This window comes from Elephas maximus, chromosome 12 (genome assembly GCF_024166365.1).
Source record: "Elephas maximus indicus isolate mEleMax1 chromosome 12, mEleMax1 primary haplotype, whole genome shotgun sequence".
Lineage (NCBI taxonomy): Eukaryota > Metazoa > Chordata > Mammalia > Proboscidea > Elephantidae > Elephas > Elephas maximus.
Window position 1 is genome coordinate 48,085,057 of NC_064830.1, and position 21,301 is coordinate 48,106,357.

At 46.9% G+C, this 21,301-nt stretch overlaps 1 protein-coding gene across 1 annotated transcript in view; it reads left to right on the forward strand.

Annotated features, from left to right (window-relative positions):
- TOGARAM2 (TOG array regulator of axonemal microtubules 2) overlaps positions 1-21,301 on the forward strand; it is an 87,941-nt gene that overhangs the window by 54,813 nt on the left and 11,827 nt on the right. Inside the window, exons 10-17 of the mRNA XM_049904144.1 lie at positions 5,607-5,760; positions 6,840-6,945; positions 7,848-8,083; positions 9,399-9,557; positions 16,175-16,292; positions 16,738-16,829; positions 18,400-18,592; positions 19,431-19,647. Of these exons, the coding sequence (XP_049760101.1) occupies positions 5,607-5,760; positions 6,840-6,945; positions 7,848-8,083; positions 9,399-9,557; positions 16,175-16,292; positions 16,738-16,829; positions 18,400-18,592; positions 19,431-19,647 (1,275 nt within the window). The remainder of the gene's footprint in view (positions 1-5,606; positions 5,761-6,839; positions 6,946-7,847; positions 8,084-9,398; positions 9,558-16,174; positions 16,293-16,737; positions 16,830-18,399; positions 18,593-19,430; positions 19,648-21,301) is intronic.

Here is a 21,301-nt window from a genome sequence, read left to right on the forward strand (position 1 = left end):
TTCCGACTCATAGCAACCCTATTACAACAGACCAAAAAAATGCCTGATCTTGTGCCATCTTCACAATTGTCATTATGCTTGAGCCCGTTGTTGTAGCCACTGTGTCAATCCACCTCCTTGAAGATCTTCCTCTTTTTCACTGATCCTTTACTGTGGATGGGAACTAGACAAGAGTTTCCTTTATCACCACTCTTAAAAAACATTGTACTGAAAGTCCTAGCTAGGGCAATAATTCAAGAAAATGAAATAAAGGTATACAAATTGGTAAGGAAGAAGTAAAACTCTCTCTGTTCACAGATGACATGATACTATACATAGAATTTCCTAAAGATTCCACAAGAAAGCTATTGGAACTAATGGAAAGATTCAGCAAAGTAGTAGGATATGAGATCAATATACAAAAATCAGTTAGATTCCTAAACACCAACAGACAGAACTTTGAAATGGAAATCACAAAAACAATACCATTTTTAATAGCCCCTAAAAAGATAAAGTACTTAGGAATAAATGTAAACAGTTTTCTATGCAAAGAAAACTACAAAACACTACTGTAAGAAACAAAAAGAACTACATAGTGGTAAAACATAACATGCTCATGGATAAGAAGATTTAACATTGTGAAAATGTCAGTACTATCCAAAGCAATCTACAGATGCGATGTAATCCTGATCCAAATTCCAACAGCATTCTTGAGATGGAAAAACTAATCACCAGCTTTATATGGAAAGGAAAGAGGCCTTGGATAAGTAAAGCATTATTGAAAAAGAACAAAGTAGGAGACCTCATGCTATCTGACCTTCAAACCTACTATACAGCCATGGTAGTCAAAAAAAAAACCTGGTACTGGTACAATGACAGACACATAGACCAATGGAATAGAATTGCGAACCCAGATGTAAATTCATCCACCCATGGACAATTGATCTTCCACAAAGGGCCAAAGTCCATTTAGTGGGGACAAGACAGTCTCTTCAACAACTGGTGCTGGCAAAACTGAATTGTGTGTAGTACCTCACACAATCTTTCTGTAGAAAAATGTAATAGGACCTATACCTCATGCAGTATACAAAAATGAACTCAAAATTAATCAAATACCTAAATATAAAATCTAAAACTATAAAGATCTTGGAGGACAAAGTAGGGGCCCTAATGTATGGCATACATAGAATGCCAAACAAAACTAAAAATGCACACAGCAGAAGATGAACTAGATAAGTGGGACCTCCTAAAAATTAAACACTTAGGCTCAAACAAAAGAATTCTTCAAAAGAGTAAAAAGAGAACCTACAGACTGGGAAAAATTTTTGGCTATGACATATCCAACAAAGGTCTAATCTCTAAAATTTATAGAAAACTTCAACACCTCAACAATAAAAAAACAAACAATCCAATTCAAAAATGGGCAAAGGATATGAACAGACACTTCACCAAACAAGACATTCAGGCAGCTAACAAACATAGGAAGAAACACTAGCCATCATTAGCAATTAGAAAGATGCGAATGAAAACTACAATGAGATACCATCTCACCCCATTACTGGTGCTAATTAAAAAAAAAAAAAAAAACAGAAAATAACAAATGTTGGTGAGGTTGTGGGGAGATTGGAATTCTTATACACTGCTGATGGGAATGTAAAATGGTAGAACCATTTTGGAAAATGATATGGCACTTCCTCAAGAAGCTAGAGAGAGACATACCATATGATCCAGCAATCCCACTCCTAGGTATATACCCTAAACAAACAAGAGCTGTGACAAGTAGACATATGCACACCCATGTTCATTTCAGCATTATTCACAGTAGCAAAAAGATGAAAATAACCTAAGTGCCCATCAACAGATGAATGGATTAACTGTGGTACCTACACACAATGGAATGCTATGTAACGATAAAGAATAATAATGAATCTGTGAAATATCTCACAATATGGATGCATTTGGAGGACATTATGCTGAGTGAAATAAGTCAATTACAAAGCACCAGTACTGTATGAGACCACTATTATAAAGTAACAACAAAGAGTTTATACACACACACATAAAAAGAAATTCTTTGATGGTTACCAGGGATGGGAGGGGAATGAAGGGAAAATTACCAAATAGATAGAAGACACATGTTAAAATTGGTACAGGGAAAGGCAGTACACAATGTGGGAGAAGTCAGCACAACATGACCAAGGCAAGAGAAGACACTGAGAGGAATGCAGGAATAAAGGACAACTTTTTATGGTAACTACAGAAACCCTGGTGGCGTAGTGGTTAAGTGCTACAGCTGCTAACCCAAGCTTCGGCAGTTCAAATCCGCCAGGCACTCCTTGGAAACTCTACGGGGCAATTCTACTCTGTCCTACAGGGTTGCTTTGAGTAGGAATCGACTCGACAGCACTGGGTTTGGTTTTTTTGGTAACTACCATGGCATAGACAATCCTGCAACAATAGAGTTAACAAATGGAGACATAGATATGCCAAGAGGTGCGGGGCGGGGGGGTGTAAGGGAGTACACCCACCAGCAGATAACAGGCTTGGTGGTGGGTATTTCTACATATATGACTGCTGGTGCTCCTCATATATCAATATAGGCAATAGAGCATACAAGGGGCACAGTCAGGGAACCCTCTCAGCCATAACCAAACATCTCGTGGGATGAAGTTCTTAGGCTTGAAGGCAAAGGACCATAGACTCAGGGGACATCATAGTTCATAAAGACAATGTTCTGTATCTTACTGTGATGAGTAGCACCTGGGGCCTTAAAAGCTTGTGATCAGCTGTGCGAGATACAGGTATTTATTTCTTCCCATCTAGAGCAAAGGAGAGTAAAGAAAACCAAAGGCTGAGGGGAGCAATAAGTCCAAAAGACTAAAGGACCACATGAACCACAGCTTACATGACCCCGAGACCAGAAGAACTAGATGGTACCCGACTACTACAACCGACTATTCTGACTGTGATCACAATAGACGGTCCTGGACAAAGTCGAAGAAAAATGTAAAACAAAAATTCAAACTTACAAAAAAGACCAGATTTACTAATCTGACAGAGACTGGAGGAAGCCCTGAGACTATGACCCTAAGACACCCTTCGGACATGAAATTGAAGCCATTCCCAGAGACCACCTTCCACAGAAACAATAGGCAAGTCAATAAAATCAACAATAACAGCTGAGAGGGACGTGCTCTTTAGAACAATCAACTATATGAGATCAAAAGGCCAATATTTGCCCAAACACAAAGATCAGAAGGAAGGGACGGGTAGAAAACTAGGACGAAAGGAAATGGGGAACTCAGGACAGAAATGAGGAGAGTACTGACACATTGTGGAGAATGACACCAAGGCCATGAAACGCTTTATGTACAAACTATGGAATGGGAATCTAATTTGCTCTGTAAACTTTCACCTGATGCACAGTAAACAAAACAAAACAAAAAACCAACATTCACCTCTCACACCCTCACTGGAGGCTGAATTTGAATCTTCTTCTCTCTCCTGATGGTGAACAAAGAATCACATAAAGTTGCTTGATAATTTGCGCCTGATTCTACTCTTGGGTCTGGCTGGAAAGGACAGAATTTCAGGATGGTTCACTTGGTTGTCCTGATTTTCTTAATAAATTCTGTGACAGTCTTGCTCCTCACGGGAGAAGGGGTTGCTTTAGGTGAACTCAGCTGGGTCTGCTCAAGTCCTTCTGTTCCTTGTATGCAAAGAACATTTTCCCTATCAGGGATTATTTCCTTAGGATATAGTCCCAGAATGGAAATTATGGGCTCCAAAGGTATTAATTATTGAAATGTGAGCTGTCAGGGGTAGAGGTGGGCATAGGCAAACACAAACCCGGCCCTCAAGAGACTAGAGGCTGGAGTTCCCTCTGCTGGTGCCTTTTGTGTGTTTGTCTTTAAACCTAGATGGATACTGAATGCCATTGGAAGCATCTTAGTTACCTAGTGCTGCAGTAACTGAAACACCCCAAGTCGGGCCTTAAAACATAGTTCAGGAGGCTAGACGTCCTAATTTGGGGTATGGCTCTAGCGGGAGGTCCTTCTTTGTCTACGTCAGCTTCTAGTAGCTGTGGAAATCCTTGACGTTTCTGGGCTTGTAGCTGCGTCTGCCGTGTGCGTGCGTGTGTGTGTGTGTGTGTGTGTGTCTTCACATGGCATCTCCTCCTGTGTGTCTCTCTCTGTCTATCCTGCTCTTTTTTATAACTCAAAAGTGATTAGGTTTAGGGCCCACTCTACTCTGGTGTAACCTCATTAACATAAATGAAAAACCCTATTTCCAAACAGGGTCGCATCCATAGGTACAGGGACCAAGACTTCAGTACATATTTTGCGGGGGGTGTGGGGGGGGAAACAGTTCAATCCACACAGAGGAGAAGGTGAGGTTGAGGCAGGGCTGGGTGGTAGGAGGGTGGGTTGCTCTCTCTCTAATACCAATGCCTTTTTTGTGGGAGTCACAGACAACATCAAATTCATGTCTGTGTATTCCAGGGAAGGACATGGAGGTTAGATGTCGCCTCTTACACACCAGAGGGTGAACTGAAGGGCTGATTAGGGACTTTCACACACCAGTAGCAGAGCTGAGAAGAGAATCTAGGAATGTGACTTTGTGTCTTGGCTTTAAAGAAAGGATGGCCTCTCAACTTAGATTCTCAGGGCCTCTTGGGTATACATTAGTAAAAACCATCCCAGTGGAGGTGAACCTCTGAAGAGATCTAGTTAGAAAGTGAGATGTGGTAGCGAGAGCTCTTGGCTCAGAGAAGGGGATCTTCTTGTCCTGGCTCTGCTGACAGAGTAGCTGAGGGACCGTGGGAGGATCCCCCAGCCTTCCTGGGCCACTGATGTGTCACTAGGGTATTGAACTAAGGAACGGCCTCTAAATTCCCTTTCTGTTCTTATTCTGAGATTTTATGATCCTGGCATCTGTCCCCAAGGAAGGAGAGCCTAGAAACATGAATTGAGTTTTTAATAATATCCCTGCTCAGTGTTGGTCTCTAGATGTGGGGCCCCATCTTGACCATGTGGGTGCTGGTTAGATATCCCATGTCTTGTCAGTGCCTTTTGCAGTTCCTTTGCCTTCCTCCAGCCATCTGCCTTTGGACCACTTCCTCACTCACAGGCAATTTCACAAAAGGATGGATAGTGGGGGGAAAGGAGAAGAAGCTGACAACACAGGCTCCTGGGTCTGAATGAAGTTAGAATGCTGCCAGAGTGAGCAGAGGCCCTAGAGTTCCTCACTGACAGACTTCCTGGGCCTCACTCTAACCACGGATACAGCAGGATCGGAAGTGGGTGAATGACTTGGTAGGCTTGGTCCCATGGCATCAAGCAGCATGTCACAAACCAGTCTTTCTGCTTATAATGAAATAATCAGGTTGGCAATGGGGGAATGGAAAAGTTAGCAAAAGGTAGAGATTTAGTCTCCTTGGCTCCCAGGGAGTGGCCTCACAGCCGTCCCCGCCCCTTGCCCTCTGCGTTCTCCTCTTGTTAGAGAGCTTGTCAAGTGCTGCAGGCCAGGCCTGAGTGCTGAGGCTGCGGAAGAAGCAGCAATCCCGGGCTCTTGCCGGTCCACCTGGGTGAGACCTGCTGTATTTCTTTTCTTTTTCATGAGCGTAGCTAACTCATTACCTGCGGTGCTCACTTTGGGGTCTCCTGAATGGGAAGAAGAGGAGGAAGAGTTGGATCTTAGAGCCTTTAAAGAGTTGAGGCCTTTCTCGAACCCAGAACTGGAGTTGACGGATGCCCTACAGTGCCTCAACAGCAGCGACTGGTAAGGAGACACCTTCCGCCGTGTCCAATGCACCATGGCCTGGGGCAGAGTTTCGCTCTTGCCTCCCAGCTGCCCTGTGCTTCCTACTCCCAGGCTCTGGTTCCTGGGGAGTGTGTGTGCATACGTGCATGTGTAGTGGCTGGAATGGGGGTTTGTCTCTAGCTTCCTGTGTTTGCCCAGAGTCCTTCTAAGCAGCCCTGTGCACTGCTCTGTGGCTCACCTGAGCCAGGTATTAAAAAAAAAAAAGCCAAAACCACTGCCGTCAAGTCGATTCCGACTCATAGCGACCCTATAGGACAGAGTAGAACTGCCCCATAGAGTTTCCAAGGAGCACCTGGTGGATTTGAACCGCCGACCCTTTGGTTAGCAGCCGTAGCACTTAACTACTACACTACCTGGGTTTCCGAGCCAGGTATGGCAAGTATGAATTTGACTCCACAGCAGTGGTTAAAGAAAAGTCACAGCCCTTTATTCTCTGAGTCAAATTTAATCCGCTCTGAGAATTCCTCCCACTGGGCTGGTGCGGACATGGGGTTCAGAACATTTGTGGGAAGCCCTCCCTGCTCTTCACTCTTTACTCTTCAAGCCAGCCCCTGCTCTTGAAGGCTTGACCATGTGGGTACTGGCTTGTGTTAAGCACAGGCCCAGGTGCCAGGAGTGGGCTCTGATACCAGCACTGCCAAAGCTGAGGGTGAACCAGAGTCCTCATGAAATGACTTTTACTAAACTATAATGACTTCAGTCAGGAGCCCTGGTGGTGCAATGGTTCAGAGCTCGGCTGATAACCAAAAGATCGGCCACTGGAACCCACCAGCCACCCCGTGGGAGAAAGACTTGGCAATTGGCTTCTTAAAGATTTCTAGGCACCCTATGAGGCACACAACGACAACAACAACAACCACCACCACCATGACTTTAGGCAGGTCAGAGTGTTACAGAGGAAATCCTTGTCTCTGAGGATATCTAATCTCACCCTGCCATGGGGGAGGGTGAGGTGGTAATGTGGGCTGCCCCTCACCTGCAGAGGGAACTGGGTGCCTCCGTGCCCACCTGTGACAGGGCCTGGACTTGCTTCTCAGGCAGATGAAAGAGAAGGGCCTGGTGAGCATCCAGCACCTGGCGGCTTGCCACTCGGAGGTCCTCGCTGGGAGGCTGCATGATGTGTCCTTGGCCGTCACCGGCGAGGTGAGTCATCCCCGAGAGCTGTGCACTGTGTGTTCCCCAACCCCTCCCTCATCCCTGGTGCAACCTCAGCTCAGTGTGGGCTACACAGCAGCTATAGCAGGGCCTATGGCTCCGCAGAGCACAGGTGTCCCCTGCTTGTTTCTTAGCCCCCTGCCACTGAGATGGGAGGTAGCCACCCATTTCTCAGAAAACTGGAAAACTGAGTCCTGGGGTCTACTTATTTATAATCTTTGGGTACTGGTATGCCCAGTTGTCACAGTTCTGTGTTGTCATCTGTACTCAAAATGCCTGAGGAGGGGTGGAGTGTTGTGGGCCAGATCCCCAGTTTCAGGACTAGTTGTAACATTTCCCAAGGCCTTTCTCCCAGGGGCCTGAGGCTTGGCCTGGGCTGGGCCTGGGAGAGCATTGAGATACATTTTATCACATGTGGAGGCTGGGCCCCATCCCTGGGATCAGGCTGCTGAGTGGGGGAAGTTAGGAATACAGAGGACTCTGCCTTGGCAGACAAAGACCTGGCTCTTCCCAGCTCTGCCCCTTCCTGCATGTGGCCTGGGGTCTCGGTTTCTTCTGCAAAATGGATGTCATATTTCCACTTTCACAGTAGTTATGGAGGTTGAATGGGATATTATTTGTAAAAGTATTTTGATGATCAAGTGTCGTCTAAATTTCAGGTAATAAAATGATAGAATTAGTAATAATGATGATAACAATAATAGTAGTTTTATTTTAATGAGGCCATTTTGCCAAGAGCTGCAAGGTTTTCATTTCCAGTTTGGCTAGGGCTGGGCCTGGGGTGAGGGGAAGGTGGCTAGAGGGGGTGGCGAGGCCCCATTCTATGTATCTTCCGGAGCCCTTGGCAGGGACCAGCAATCCTGGAGGGCCCTCTCCCCTTTTTCTCCGAGGTCACCAACCTCCGCTCCAAGGTGTCCCGCCTGGCCATCAGCACCCTGGGAGACCTCTTCCAGGCCTTGAAGAAGAACATGGACCAGGAGGCCGAGGAGATCGCCCGCTGCTTGCTCCAGAAGATGGGTAACACCAGCGAGTTCATCCAGAGAGCAGCTAACCGGTCGCTGGGGGCCATGGTGGAGCATGTGACCCCTGCCCGCTCCCTAGTGGCCCTCACCACAGCTGGCATCTAGTATGTGCTGCCCTTATTTGTGGCCGGGGTGGTCAGGGAAGATGAGGCAGGCAGGGGTCCTGGGGAGGGAGAGGAGGAGGGAGGTGGGTGAAGGCTGGAGGAAGGGAGAGATGGCTGGAAAGGGAAGGGGAGGCAGGAAAGCAAGGCAATAGAAGGGTTGGTTGTGAAGGAAGAGGCAATAGTCGTGGATTAGAATGAAGAAGGGACCCCACCTCAGGCTTTACAGCAAGCACCTCACATCTTTAGTTGAGGGAGGAAGACCCCTGCTTCCTGGGGGCCCCTCACCTTTCCTGGGCCAGAAGGAGAGGAGGAAGGGGATGAGCTCAGGGCAGGCCTGAGCTCCAGGCTGGAAGAGAGGTGCTGTGCTGCTCTGCTCCAAGGTGGAGGCGGGGGAGGGTTGGTTGGGGGAGGACACACAATGGGCGGTAACCCCCCACCCCTGGGCTGTCTAGGTGGCCTGCCCTTCTCCCAGAGGAGAGTGTTCCTTTCTGATGAAACCTGGGCTAGTGAGGAGAGCAAGGCATGATTGATTCTAACACTTCAGCTAGCAGCTGGCGCTGCTTCACCTCCTGGGGGTGGAGGAGGATCCTTGGCTACTATTGGGACCTTTTTGTACCCAGATTTGCTTTCCTTTTAAGAAAAAACCAAAACCAAAAGGTTCCCAAGCCCTTTCTCCCACAGGGCAAAACACCTCTCAACCCCAGGAAGCCAGTCATCACATTTCTCTATGAGGCTTCCCTGATACAGCCCAGCAGACCCTTGCTAATTGCAGTGGCATGGTGGGGAGGGTGAGGGTACTTAATTTCTCTGTGCCTTGTTTCCTCATGTGTAAAATGGGGGTAATAATAGCGTTGTGAGGAGTAAACAAATTGATTTCATGTAGGAGCACTTAGAGATCCCTAACGTTTATTGAGTGGTACTGAGGCTATTATTGACTTGGGGGAATCAGTTGCACCTTTTCCTGGATTCCTTCCTTTGCCTCAGCTTCCTCATCAGCAAAATGATGACACTAGTAGTAGCTCATGGGGTTGGTAAGAGGTAAGGGGTAAGGGTACTCAGCACTACCAACCTGCTCACTACCGACCCTTGTCACTAAGAACCAGGGTCAGGTGTCAGGGGATCCTACAACAGGGCTTTGTGCATATGAACACCCCCGTCCCACTAAAATGCAGATTCTGATTCAGATGCTAATGTTGCTGGTGGGGGGGTGGGGGTGGGGGGGCAGGGTGGGGCGAGGTGGGAGGTGGGGGGTGGGGGGGACCATACTCAGAGGAGGAGGAGTGTGACCTCTTGGCTGTGCTGTGTTTCCCTTCAGCCACCGAAACCCTTCAGTCCGGAAATGTACTGCTGAGCACCTCTCAACTGTCTTGGAGAACATTGGCGCCGAGAAGCTTCTCTCTGGCACCAGGGACAGCACAGACATGCTGGTGCACAACTTGGTGAGGCTGGCCCAGGACTCCAACCAGGACACCAGGTGATGGCAGAGCTAGGGGGCTGGGGGCTGCTGCCACTGGCCAGTCCCAGAGCAGACAAGGCATCCAGGTGTAGATGGGCCTGGGCCCTCACAACTCAGCTTCCTGGGATCATACAGGATACAGTTGGATGTATGGAAGCCGTGTTCTTTCCTTCTGGCTACTGTCCCACCCCTCGCCCCACCATCATAGCCAAGACCATTTGGGGAATGGTAAATTCTCCCTGCCTCAAATTTCTAACCTTGCATTCATCCTAAACCCATTGCAATCTTGCTCTTGTTCTTATCCCACCATAGCTCCATTCTCTATAAGACTATTCATTCATTCATTCGTTCGGGAGGTATTTAATGACCACTCTTTTATTGATTGTTGATACAACCATGAATAAGTAAAATTAGACCCCTGTTCTTTTGGAGCTTACCTCCTAATTGGGGTGACAGATAAACAAATTAGGATAATTTTAGATACAGATAAGGGAAATAAAAGAAAATACCAGGAAGATGTAATGAGTGAGGTGGGGGTACTTTAGATTGGGGCAGGGAAAGGTCTTACTGAAGAGTGACATCTGTGAGGAGAACTGAATCACTTGGAGGAGCCAGCCCTTTGAAGATCTGAGGTGAGAGAGTTCCAGGAAATAGAAACAGTACAGAGACCCTGAGGTGTGAATAAACTTGTTGTTCAAAGATGAGAAAGGCAGAGGCGAGTGAGGGAAGTGGTAGGTGATGAAGCAGAGAGGTGGGCAGGGCTAGGTCATGGAGGGCCTCTGGGCGATAGTCAGGAGTTGGGATTTTGGCTTGGATGTGATGGGAAGCCACTGGATTTCTTAGTAGGAGCATGGGAAGGTATAGTTGTTGTTTGCTGTCGAGTCGATTCCAACTCATAGTGGCCTATAGGACAGAGTAGAACTGCCGCATAGGGTCTCCAAGAAGTGGCTGGTAGATTGGAACTGCTGACCTTTTGGTTAACAGCCTGAGTTCTTAACCACTTTGCCATAAGGGTATTAGGGGGTTTTAAGCATGACAGTGACAGGTTCTGATTGATTGGCCCCACAAGCAAGCATTGAGGTTCAGTTGTCATACCTCTCAGTTCATGGCATACTGTCATTGTGTCTGGTTGGATGCCAGTATGTATGCCTAGCCCCTTTCTTCCCATCCGCATTCTCACTGGACACTCTGCCACACTCCAGGGGATGCCATCCACACTGATGCTGTGTTGTGTATTCACACGGAGTACAGTCCTAGTGGGAAGCCCTAGGGGGCTGCTGTGCATGGTGTACCTTCTGTCCTTCACCGCTGCAAGTAGTGCCGGTGTAACCTCTCCCTGCAGGTCCCCTTAGGAGCCAAGTGAGATGTCTTTGGGCAGATGTCATGAGCAGATCTGCTGGGTCAGGGGCAGGCATTCTACCAGGAGCTTCCAGGGTGCTGCCCGGACTGCCCTTTCCAGCTGTGCATGAGGTCCTACATCTCAGCCTCCCAACGTGTGGCAATGCCTGGTTTTCTAACCTCTGCCAGTATAATGGGTAAAGCTAATAACTCGTTGTTGTGTCAGAGTGCTTTCTGATTGCTAATGATTTTGAGCATTTCTTTATATGCTTGCTAGCCTTTTGGTTTTTTTTTAAATCACTAACTGCTCCATGGAGGATTGATAGTTGGGGAAGATGAGAAGGGGGTGGGGCAGTGAAATGGCTGCTCCACAGCCCAAGCAAGAGGGGCTATAGGATGGGGCTAAGGAGAGCGGTGGGTGGATTTAGGGTATATTTCGAAGGCAGAGCCAACACGATATGAGTGTGAGGCTTTCAAAGAGCGATTGAAAATGACTCTTAAGTTTTTAAACTAAATGACTGAGTGAATGACGGTGCCATTTACTGAAATGGGGAATATTGGTGGAGAAGTAGGGCCTTGATTTGTTTGTACCAGTTGCCATCAAGTTGACTCCAACTTATGCTGACCCCCTGTGTATCAAAGTAGAACTGTGCTGTATAGGTTTTTCAATGGCTGATATTTTGAAGTAGATAAACAGGCCTCAAGGTGCCTCTGAGCAGACTTGAACCATCAATCTTTCAGTTAGCAGCCAAGCATGTTTACTATCTATACCACTCAGGGACTCCTTTAATTGTTGTGTTGTTGTTATTAGGTGCCATAGAGTTGGTTCAACTGATAGCGACCCTACGTACAGCAGAACAAAACACTGCCCAGTCCTGCACCATCCTCACAATCATTGCTGTGTTTAAGTCCATTGTTGCAACCACTGTGTCAGTCCATCTTGTTGATGGTCTTCCTTCTTTTTCGCTGATCCTCTACTTGACCAAGGATGATGTCCTTCTCCAGGGACTGGTCCTTCCTGATAAACATGTTCAAAGTACATGAGATGAAGTCTCACCATCTTCACTTCTGAAGACTATTCTGGCTGTACTTCTTCCAAGACATATTTGTTTGTTCCTCCGGCAATACTCTTGACAACAGCATAATTCAAATGCATCAACTCTTCTTCAGTCTTCCTTCTTCATTGTTCAGCTTTTGCATGCATATGAGGCAATTGAAAATACCATGGCTTCGGTCAGGCACACTTTAGTCTTCAAGGTGACATCTTTGCTTTGCAGCAGATTTACTCAGTGTAGTATGTTTTGATTTCTTGACTGCTGCTACCATGGGCATTGATTGTGGATCCAAGTAAAATGAAATCCTCGACAACTTCAATTTTTTCTCCATTTATCGTGATGTTGCTTATTGGTCCCGTTGTAAAAATTCTTGTTTTTTTTATGTTGAGGTGTAATCTATATTGAGGGTTGTAGACTTTGATCTTCATCTGTACATGCTTCAAGTCCTGTTTGCTTTCAGCAAGCAAGGTTGTGTCATCTGCATAACGCATGTTGTTAATGAGTCTTCCTCCAACCCTGATGCCACATTCTTCTTCATATAATCCAGCTTCTCAGATTATTTGCTCAGCATACAGATTGAATAAGTATGGTGAAAGAATACAACCTTGACGCACACTTTTCCTGATTTAAAACCACACAGTATCCCCTCATTCTGTCTGAATGACCTTCTCTTGGTCTATGTATAGGTTCCTCATAAGCACATTTAAGTGTTCTGGAATTCCCAGTCTTCACAATGTTATTCGTAATTTGTTATGATCCACACAGTTGAATGCCTTTGCGTAGTCAATAAAACACAGGTAAACATTTCTGGCATTCTCTGCTTTCAGCCAAGATCCATCTGACATCAGCAATGGTATCCCTCGTTTCATGTCCTCTTCTGAATTGGGCTTGAGTTTCTGGCAGTTTTCTGTCGATGTACTGCTGCAACTGCTTTTGAATGATCTTCAGAGAAATTTTACTTGTGTGTGATATTATTCAATAATTTCTGTATTCTGTTGCACCATCTTTCTTTGGAATAGGTAAAATATGGATCTCTTCCAGTCAGTTGGCCAGACGGCTGTTTTCGAAATTTCTTGGCACAGACAAGTGAGCTTCCAGCGTTGCATCAGTTTGTTGAAGTATCTTAATTGGTGTTCTGTCAATTCCTGGAGCCTTCAGAACAATACCTTCAGTACAGCTTGAATTTCTTCCTTCAGTACCATCAGTTCTTGATCATATGCTACCGCCTGAGATGACTGAATGTCAATCGGTTCTTTTTGGTATAGTGACTCTGTGTATTCCTTCCACCTGATTTTGAAGCTTCCTGGCATCATTTAATATTTTGCTCATAGAATCTTTCACTATTGCAACTCGTGGCTCAAATTTTATCTTCAGTTCTTTCATCTTGAAAAATACTGAGGGTGTTCTTCCCTTTTGGTTTTCTAACTCCAGGTCTTTGCACATTTCATCATAATACTTTCCTTTGTTTTCTCAAGCTGCCGTTTGAAATCTTCTGTTCAGCTCTTTGACTTCATCATTTCTTTCTTTTCCTTTAGCTACTCTGTGTTCAAGAGCAAGTTTCAGAGTCTCTTCTGACATCTATTTTGGTCTTTTCCTTCTTTCCTGTCTTTTTAATGACCTTTTGCTTTCTTCATGTTTGATGTCACCCACAACTCCTCTGATCTTTGGTCATTAGTGTTTAATGCATCAAATCTATTCTTGATAAAAAAAAATTATGGTCTCTAAATTCAGGAGAGATACACTCAACGTTTTACAACAACTGCTACAGGGGGAGGGAAATTAAGAATTCTATGTCCAGATCTAATATCTTTCTCAATTATGACCTCTCTTTTACATTGCACAATGTTGACTACATTTTATTTTCCTTTCTGGAACCCTTTGCCTCCTGCTTTCCATGCACAGCACATTCCTGGTTCCTTCATCCCTCTGTGGTGGATTTCTCCACCCTGCCTGCTCTTTGAGTGTAGGTGCCTGCAGAGTGTGTGTCTTTAGTCCTTGTCCCCCTCTTCTGACTTTCCCTAAGAGGTCTCATTCCTTCTCATGGCTTCAGTCACCAGCAAGCCCTAATTTTCCCAATCTCTTCACCCAACACAGACCCTGTAGTCTCATGTCTCTAATGTCTCCATAGGGCCTATCTCTGGAAGTCCCACTGTCGTCTTCAGTGCAGTGTGTCTCTAAACAAACATATTGCTTTCTTCTCAATCCTGCTTCTCTGGTTTTGTTCTCTCTATTGTTATCTAACCAAGTTGCTGCCAAGTCAACTCAGACTCTTCCTGACCCCATGTGTGTCAGAGCAGAACTGTGCTCCATAGTGTTTTCTTTTTGTTGTTGAAAGTAACACAGAAAAATATACACCAACTCAACAATTTCTACATGTGCTCCATAGGGTTTTCAATGGCTGTTTTTTTTGGGAAGTAGGTCTCCAGGCCTTTCTTCCGCGGCACCTCTGGGTGAACTTAAACCTCCAACATTTTGGTTATGAGCCAAGTGTATGAACTGTTTGTACCACCCAGCGACTATATTGTTAAAAGTCATCATTATTTACTGAGTCACCCAAGACACAAAGAGGGGAATTCAGTACTTCTTTGATTCTAAGATACACCCCCCCCCATTTAATGTGTTTGAAATTGTCATGTATCTTACAATCCAAGGCATCTCACAGTTGCTGTTGACCAGGCAGCAATTATGAGTTGGGTTTTATTATCTGCATATCCTCAAACTTGGTCATTATTGCCCATAAAGCAAACTATTTAATTAATATGCTTTGTAGGAACTGTACTATGAGTTTTCTTTGCTTGTTAGCCCTTTGATTTACTTTATAAAATCAGTTTGGATGCTCAGTGGAGAACTGTTGGATGTAATTGATGTTTAAAGTGTCTTAGAAGTATGACACTGTCATTCAGCATTGAAATGAAAAGTTATTGTGTATGTGAAAGGCATGAAAATAGAGCAGTGGGTCATAAGTTAAATATTAATGAAGCAAACATTTCATTGTCAAAGGAATGACTAAAATTCCCATTTTCTTGCAAAGCAACAACCAAGTATTATACATGACTTCAGAAAGGAAAATACCTACAAGTAATGGTACCTTTTGTTTCTGAGATAACATGTCAGAGGATTGCCTTTCACACATGGGGCAGTGTAAGTGAAGGCAGTCTTTTATCTTCCTTACTGGAAAATAAAGTAATGGTGCTTTTTACAACCAAAAGTCTTAGGCTGAGTGAAATCTGATAACTCTAGATCTTTACCATCTATCTCCAATCCGTTAGCAAGTCTTGCCGTTTCACCTTCTGAATGGCTGTTTTATCTGGCCACCGCTTCCAACCCCACTCTATTGCCTTATTTCGGGTCTTCATCATTTCTTGCCTGGACTATTATGATGGCCTCCTAAAGACCCTTGGGCCCCAGCCTTGTCCCCACCAATCCATCCTCCACGCTGCTGCCAGAGACGTTTTTACTAAAATGCAAATCTCATTATTTCTTGGCTTCCCATTTCCTGTAGGCTAAAGCTATCCTCTTTCAGGTCTCCCGGACCTGGGTCCTACCTTATTCTCCAGCGTATGTTGTCCTGTGCCAGCTCCTGATCACTATTCTCCAGTCACAGGCCTGGTGATGCGCTGCCTGGTGTTATGGATCCTGGAATGGCCCTCCTCCTCCTCCTTACTCCCTAATCCTGTACCACATGTGAACTCCTACTCATATTTTAAGCCCCAACTCAAGGGTCATCTCTTCTCTGAAGCCCTCCTTGATTCCCTCCTCCTACCCACCACTGTTCAGCAGGCAGAGTTGGCTACTCCCTCCTCTGCTGCCCCACTGTGCCCTTAAACTTCTGAATGTCCCATACCAGGAAAAAGTTCAGGACATGTTGGTATTACCAACCAGCAGAATATTATGTAGCCACTAAAAGAATGTTTGTGGAGAGTTTTAAACGACATGGGAAGATGATTAATGATAAAGTGAAAAAAAGCAGGATGCAAGTTGTATATACTATGCTCTGATACCAGCTAAACATGTACAGGAAAAAGACTAAAAAGATGTAACTGTGGTTTTGTCTTGGTAGTAGGATCATGGTTGCTGTTTATTCTTTTTTTTTTTTTTTAACTGGGTAGGTGTGACTTTCATAATTAGAAAAAGTATTAAAAACTCTGCTACTGTAACTAGGAAAATTATGTAAAGATGTAAAGCAAATTTATGATGCATTTCTGTGGCTATTTCTCCATCTTGCCCTTTCTTCTGTGGCAGGTTTTATGGCCGGAAGATGGTGAATATCTTGATGTCCAACACAAAGTTTGATGCATTTCTGAAGCAGTCCCTGCCATCTCATGACTTGCGGAAGGTCATGGTGGCCATTAAACAGAGGGTGAGTGCCGTGCTGTGTGAGTAGGTTCTTTCTTCCAGAGAAGGAAATCAAAGCTGAGTCTGGCCGACCTCACAACGGCCAAGGGAAGGGGGAGCGGATACCGTAGGTAGACTAAACTTCCAGTTCTTGAGAAGGCTTTAATTTCATCCACTACTCCTGACAGGTGGGAAAATGGAATTCATTTCACCTGTGCTTACCAGAACCTCCCCCTGGTTCCCACTGCCTATGTTTCTCGAGCCTCCCTGGGTTTCCATGTCTTTGTCTGTTAAATGGGGGCCTTGACCCCTGCCTTGACTACCTCCAGGGCAGTGGCAGGCTCAGTTGTGACCTCTGAAGCTCTCCCGAGTGGAAGGCGTTGTTCCTCTTGTTGTGGTCTATCCTGGGGGGTCTGATAGCTCCCCAGAGGGCACTCCTTTTGGCTCATGTTCTGTGTATATTTTTCAAGGGAATAGAAGGTAATGATGAACTTCCATCTGCCAAAGGCTGCAAGGTATCGAGGAGTCTGGTGGTGTGTGAGAACGGGCTGCCTGAGGAGAGGTATGGCTGCTCTTGTCTCTCTGGGGCTCCAGATGTGAGACTGTTGACAGAGGCGGCCCTCTTGCCCCTGGCCAAGAGTGGCTCTGGGGAGGAGGTGTGGATCTAGGCTGCCTAGTTGGGTCACCAGCACTGATGGATGAATTTGTAGGGCGTTTTCCCCCATCCCAAATCTCAGAGAGACCAAATCCTGGGCTTGGGGACATCTTTCAGAAGTTGGTTGCTGCAGTATGGACTGAGTGGGTGCAATTCCACTAGTACAGATGGCGTGCACTGTTGGCTGGGCTTTCTGTGTGAGCTCAGCATTTCTCCATTAACTTAGGTCAACGAGTCCTGTGACCATCACAGAGTGATTAGCCAGGACTAATTTGGAGACAGAGCTGGGATAAAAGAAGATGAGAAGGAATGGGGCTGGAGGGTGAGTGCAGGGGAGGAATCAGAAACCAGTCAGGCATCTCACCATCACTCCTATGATTAAAACCCTTGTGCAGTGCTCCACAGGGCACACGGAGAAGCCCCTTGTCCACCTCTGCAAGAGTAGTTTCCTGCGCTTTCTCCTGTGCAGCCTCTCAGCCGGAGCAGAGCAGCTGTGTTTCCTGCCCTCCGTGTTCTCTTTTTCTGCTGTGACTTTCCTTACACTGTTCCTTTGCCTGGTATCATCTCTGCCTGGAACATGCTTATTTAGTCTACAAGATTGAGTTCACCTGTCACGTCTTCCAGAAGCTTTCTCTGACACCTGTGCCCCCCATGTCCACAGGGTGGGCAGGAGGTCCCCCGTTCTTCCTCTGTCAGTCTGTTGCCTTACCTAACTCCCATTGGTCTGTGACTCTTCCAGGGCAAAGACTATGTCTCCCATCTCATTGTTCTCAGTGCCTAACAGAGCTCCTGGCCTCAGTAGGCAGAGTGTAGAGCATAGGGATGAATGACAGTATGAATAATACTAGGCTGTGTGGGCCCATGTGTAAGGCATGAGCTCAAAGGCCTCAGCTTGGATCTGGGGGTGAGATGATAAGGGTTCTGTAGGAAGCTGTTCTCATGCTGGCTGGAGTGGGCAAGGGGATGTGATGGGCATGTGATTCCAACTCAAGAGGACAGGATCCCTAACATTTCCCCAGTGCTGGAGGAGGGTGAGCAGAGGCTAGACAGCCAGGGTTTAAGCTCTGTACAGAAGGTTGGGTGCGATGACCTCCAAGACCTTTCCCTACTCTTAAGATTGATTAAATGTGCACCAGTCACCCTTTCTTGGGCTCCCACCTCCTCGCGCTAAGCTTTATTCCTCCCATTTACCACTCATCTTTTGAACAGAGAGAACAAAAGAGCAGGAAGAGACAGCCCTGCCCCCCCGACAAGGGCACAGGGCTCTAGGTGACCATGTTGTTACCCCTGAGGAAAAGAGATTTACAGAGTCACCAAGGCCAGTGTTCCCCAAGCAGCAGGTAGAGGAGAAATTGGGGGTGGACTAAGCTGGAGGTGACACTCTTGTCTCTGTTCCACATGTCCATGGGAATGGTCATGGAACAAGAGGTGTGTCCATCCCCTGGGGCTGCTGGGGTCAGACGCTCCTTCCCCACAGACCTGGCTTCAACGGCCCACGGCTGATGGGGTTGCGTTCCTCCATGCGGTGTGGCGTGGAAATGGTGGAGCAGCTGCGGCAGTTGATGCGTCTGCTAGAGGCCAAGGAATATCAGTCTCGGATGGAAGGTGTGGGGCAGCTCCTTGGGCACTGTAAGACCAAGCCAGAGCTCATCACTGCCAACCTGGTCCAGGTGAGTACTGCTCCATCCCTGCCTGCCGCCCCCCTCCCCCCTGCCGTCTCTCCTGTGGTTGCAACCTCAAATCGGAAAACTCTCAACAGGTTAGACACTGTGCCAGTTTATAGGGAGCTTGGTAAATACTTGCTGTCCAGTGGACATTTGTAACAACATATGACTAACTGGAGTGACCAAGGGGACGAGAGTACTACTTCCTGCCGGGTACCTTGAAACTGCTCAGAGATGACCTTGGTGTCTCTCATCCTTCTAGCAGATTTATGGTGAGGAGGGTAGGAGGTACAGGTACAGGGGGCTGTGGCTTAGGCCTCGGGTCTGCTTCTGGGCTATTTAAGTGCATGATGTTTTGTGGGCACAGCATGTGGTTGGGCAGGGTGGGTTAAGAGTAGGTACAGGCCTCTCACAGGGAAGATGCTTGCTTCTTTTTGGAGTAAGGCTAGTTAGGACACAAGCTCAGAGTCAGCAGACATAGGTTACCATTCAAGGTTCCTATTTACTGTGTGATCTGGGCAAGTCAGTTAACCTCCTTGAGCCACAGTTTGTATGTATGTACGTAAAGAGTGTATGATAACACACGTCTCATTGGTGGTTGTGATCGTTTGATGAAAGAAAGAGTGCAGAGTAGCTAACAAGATGCTTTGCCCACAGTGGGTGCTCAGTACATGCTAGTTCCTCCTCTCATTTTTGGAGGTGCTCTGGTGTAGGTTAAGTGACCCCTGGCAGGGATGCAGAAGGCATCCCTGCTGGGGCAGTTGGTTGGGCTAGTGAGCACCAAGGTACCTGGCTGTGTGGGACTCCTGTCTAGCCGGGCTCTCGGTTTCTGTTCCCTCAATAGGTCTTTGATGCTTTCACCCCAAGGCTTCAGGATTCCAACAAGAAAGTGAACCAGTGTGCACTGGAGTCTCTCGCCAAGATGATTCCCCTCCTTAAAGAGAGCTTACACCCCATGCTGCTCTCCATCATCGTCGCTCTTGCAGACAACCTCAACTCCAAGAACTCGGGGATTTACGCCGCTGCCGCAGCTGCTTTGGATGCAATGATCGAGAGCCTGGGTGAGCCTCCCGCCTCAGCCCCGGGTTGGCTGTGGTAGGCGGCCGGCTCCCCATTCACCACACCGCTGTGCGCGCTTGGGACTCAGCAGACTGGTTAAAGGCACTGGATGGTTCTCAGGCCAAATGTTTCCCCCAGAGCTGCATAGAGCAGGGGTGGGCAGCCTGGGACCTCTGAGACCCTTTGCTGGCAGGTTTTCCCTGTCACGCCATCCGTGCATCTTAGATGGTTAGAAGTGGGAGAGGTCTGGAGATTATCTAGTCTAACCTCCTGGTATACATGAGGGACATGGCTCCCCCAGGGTCATGACTCACTGCTTTTACAGTGTCACAGCTTGATTCTCGAGTGTTAGGTGGAATTTGTGGTGCCTCCCCTTCTGTTCTTGTATTCCCTCCGTGGATGATTACAAGGTGATTTTTGGTGTATCCAGTACATAGACAGAACACAAGTTCAAAATGTCACGGGGGTGGGAGGGGGCATGTTTTGAGAAAGTAGGATATGGGTAGATGTATGTCCGGATGGCTAGAATTGTGGGCTTTCATAAGCAATGTTTGGTTTGCATCAGTGTGAGATGCTGAGACTCCGAGGACTGCCTTTGTTTGCTCACTGCTGCGTGTCCCATTTTAGCATAGAATGCGTCTTCCTTGAGCACCCACAGACCATCCTTATGGCAGGGCTGGAAGCACCTCTTGGCATGCCCACCCACCCCGCCCTCCTGTCACCTCCCCCTGGCCTGAACCCAGCTCTGGGGCTTAGACAGTCACTGTGTCCTTGGCTGGGTCCTCCAGGAGAAGTTTCAGTTACAAATCAAAGGCCTGGTCAGGCCCTTCTCCGCCTCACAAGTTCATAAATATTGTCAATTTCTGTTCTTCATCTCAGAGGGAATTTATGATTTGCTGAGTTTGTTGCCGTAGAACAAACAATATAAATCCAGCTCTAAATTACAGCTTGTTCTCAGCGCTGCTCTGGGTAAGTGAGATTGCTGTTGCCAGTAACCAAGGCTCTTGGTAAATCACTGCAGGCCCTGGATTTACTGGGAAAACCTGCACTAAGCAAAACAGTCTTTAGCTATTTGAAGAGGCTAAGCACCCCTCTCTGGGGAGAGGCGCTCTTAACCCTTCCCTCTCCAGATATTTTAGTTCCCATTTTACCTCAGGGCCAGCCTCCTGGAGCATGCTGGAGCTTGGGAGCTCTGGGCTGCAGATTCTGGTGTCTCACAATGTCCAGGGACTCAGGTCCCCTCTACGTGGTGCCAAGGTGTGCCCACCTGGCCTGGGCACCCTGGAAAGGGGTCCTGGGGATGATTACCTTTGTGACTGGACCACACCTTCAGGCAGGGCTGCAGCTACCAGAAAGATGCCTGTAGTTTTCCTTTCCTCCTAGCCAGGGTCTCTTTGGGTAAGCCCCTTCTGGTCCATCAGCTAGAACCTGCAGTGGGGGGAGAGTGGAGCCAGGTGTGAGGGGGACTGTTTTCCTCTCTAGTCATTAGTTGGGTCCTAGGACTGACCTAAGGATTAGAAAGGACCAGACTGGACCAAACTTGAAGATGGTCTTCCTGGGGTCTGGAGCTAGGTGACCTCTTAAGAGCCCTTTTGATGCTGGAATTCAGTGATAAAGCAGACTCAGCAGCCTAAAGGCATCTCTTCTAGTTCCCCG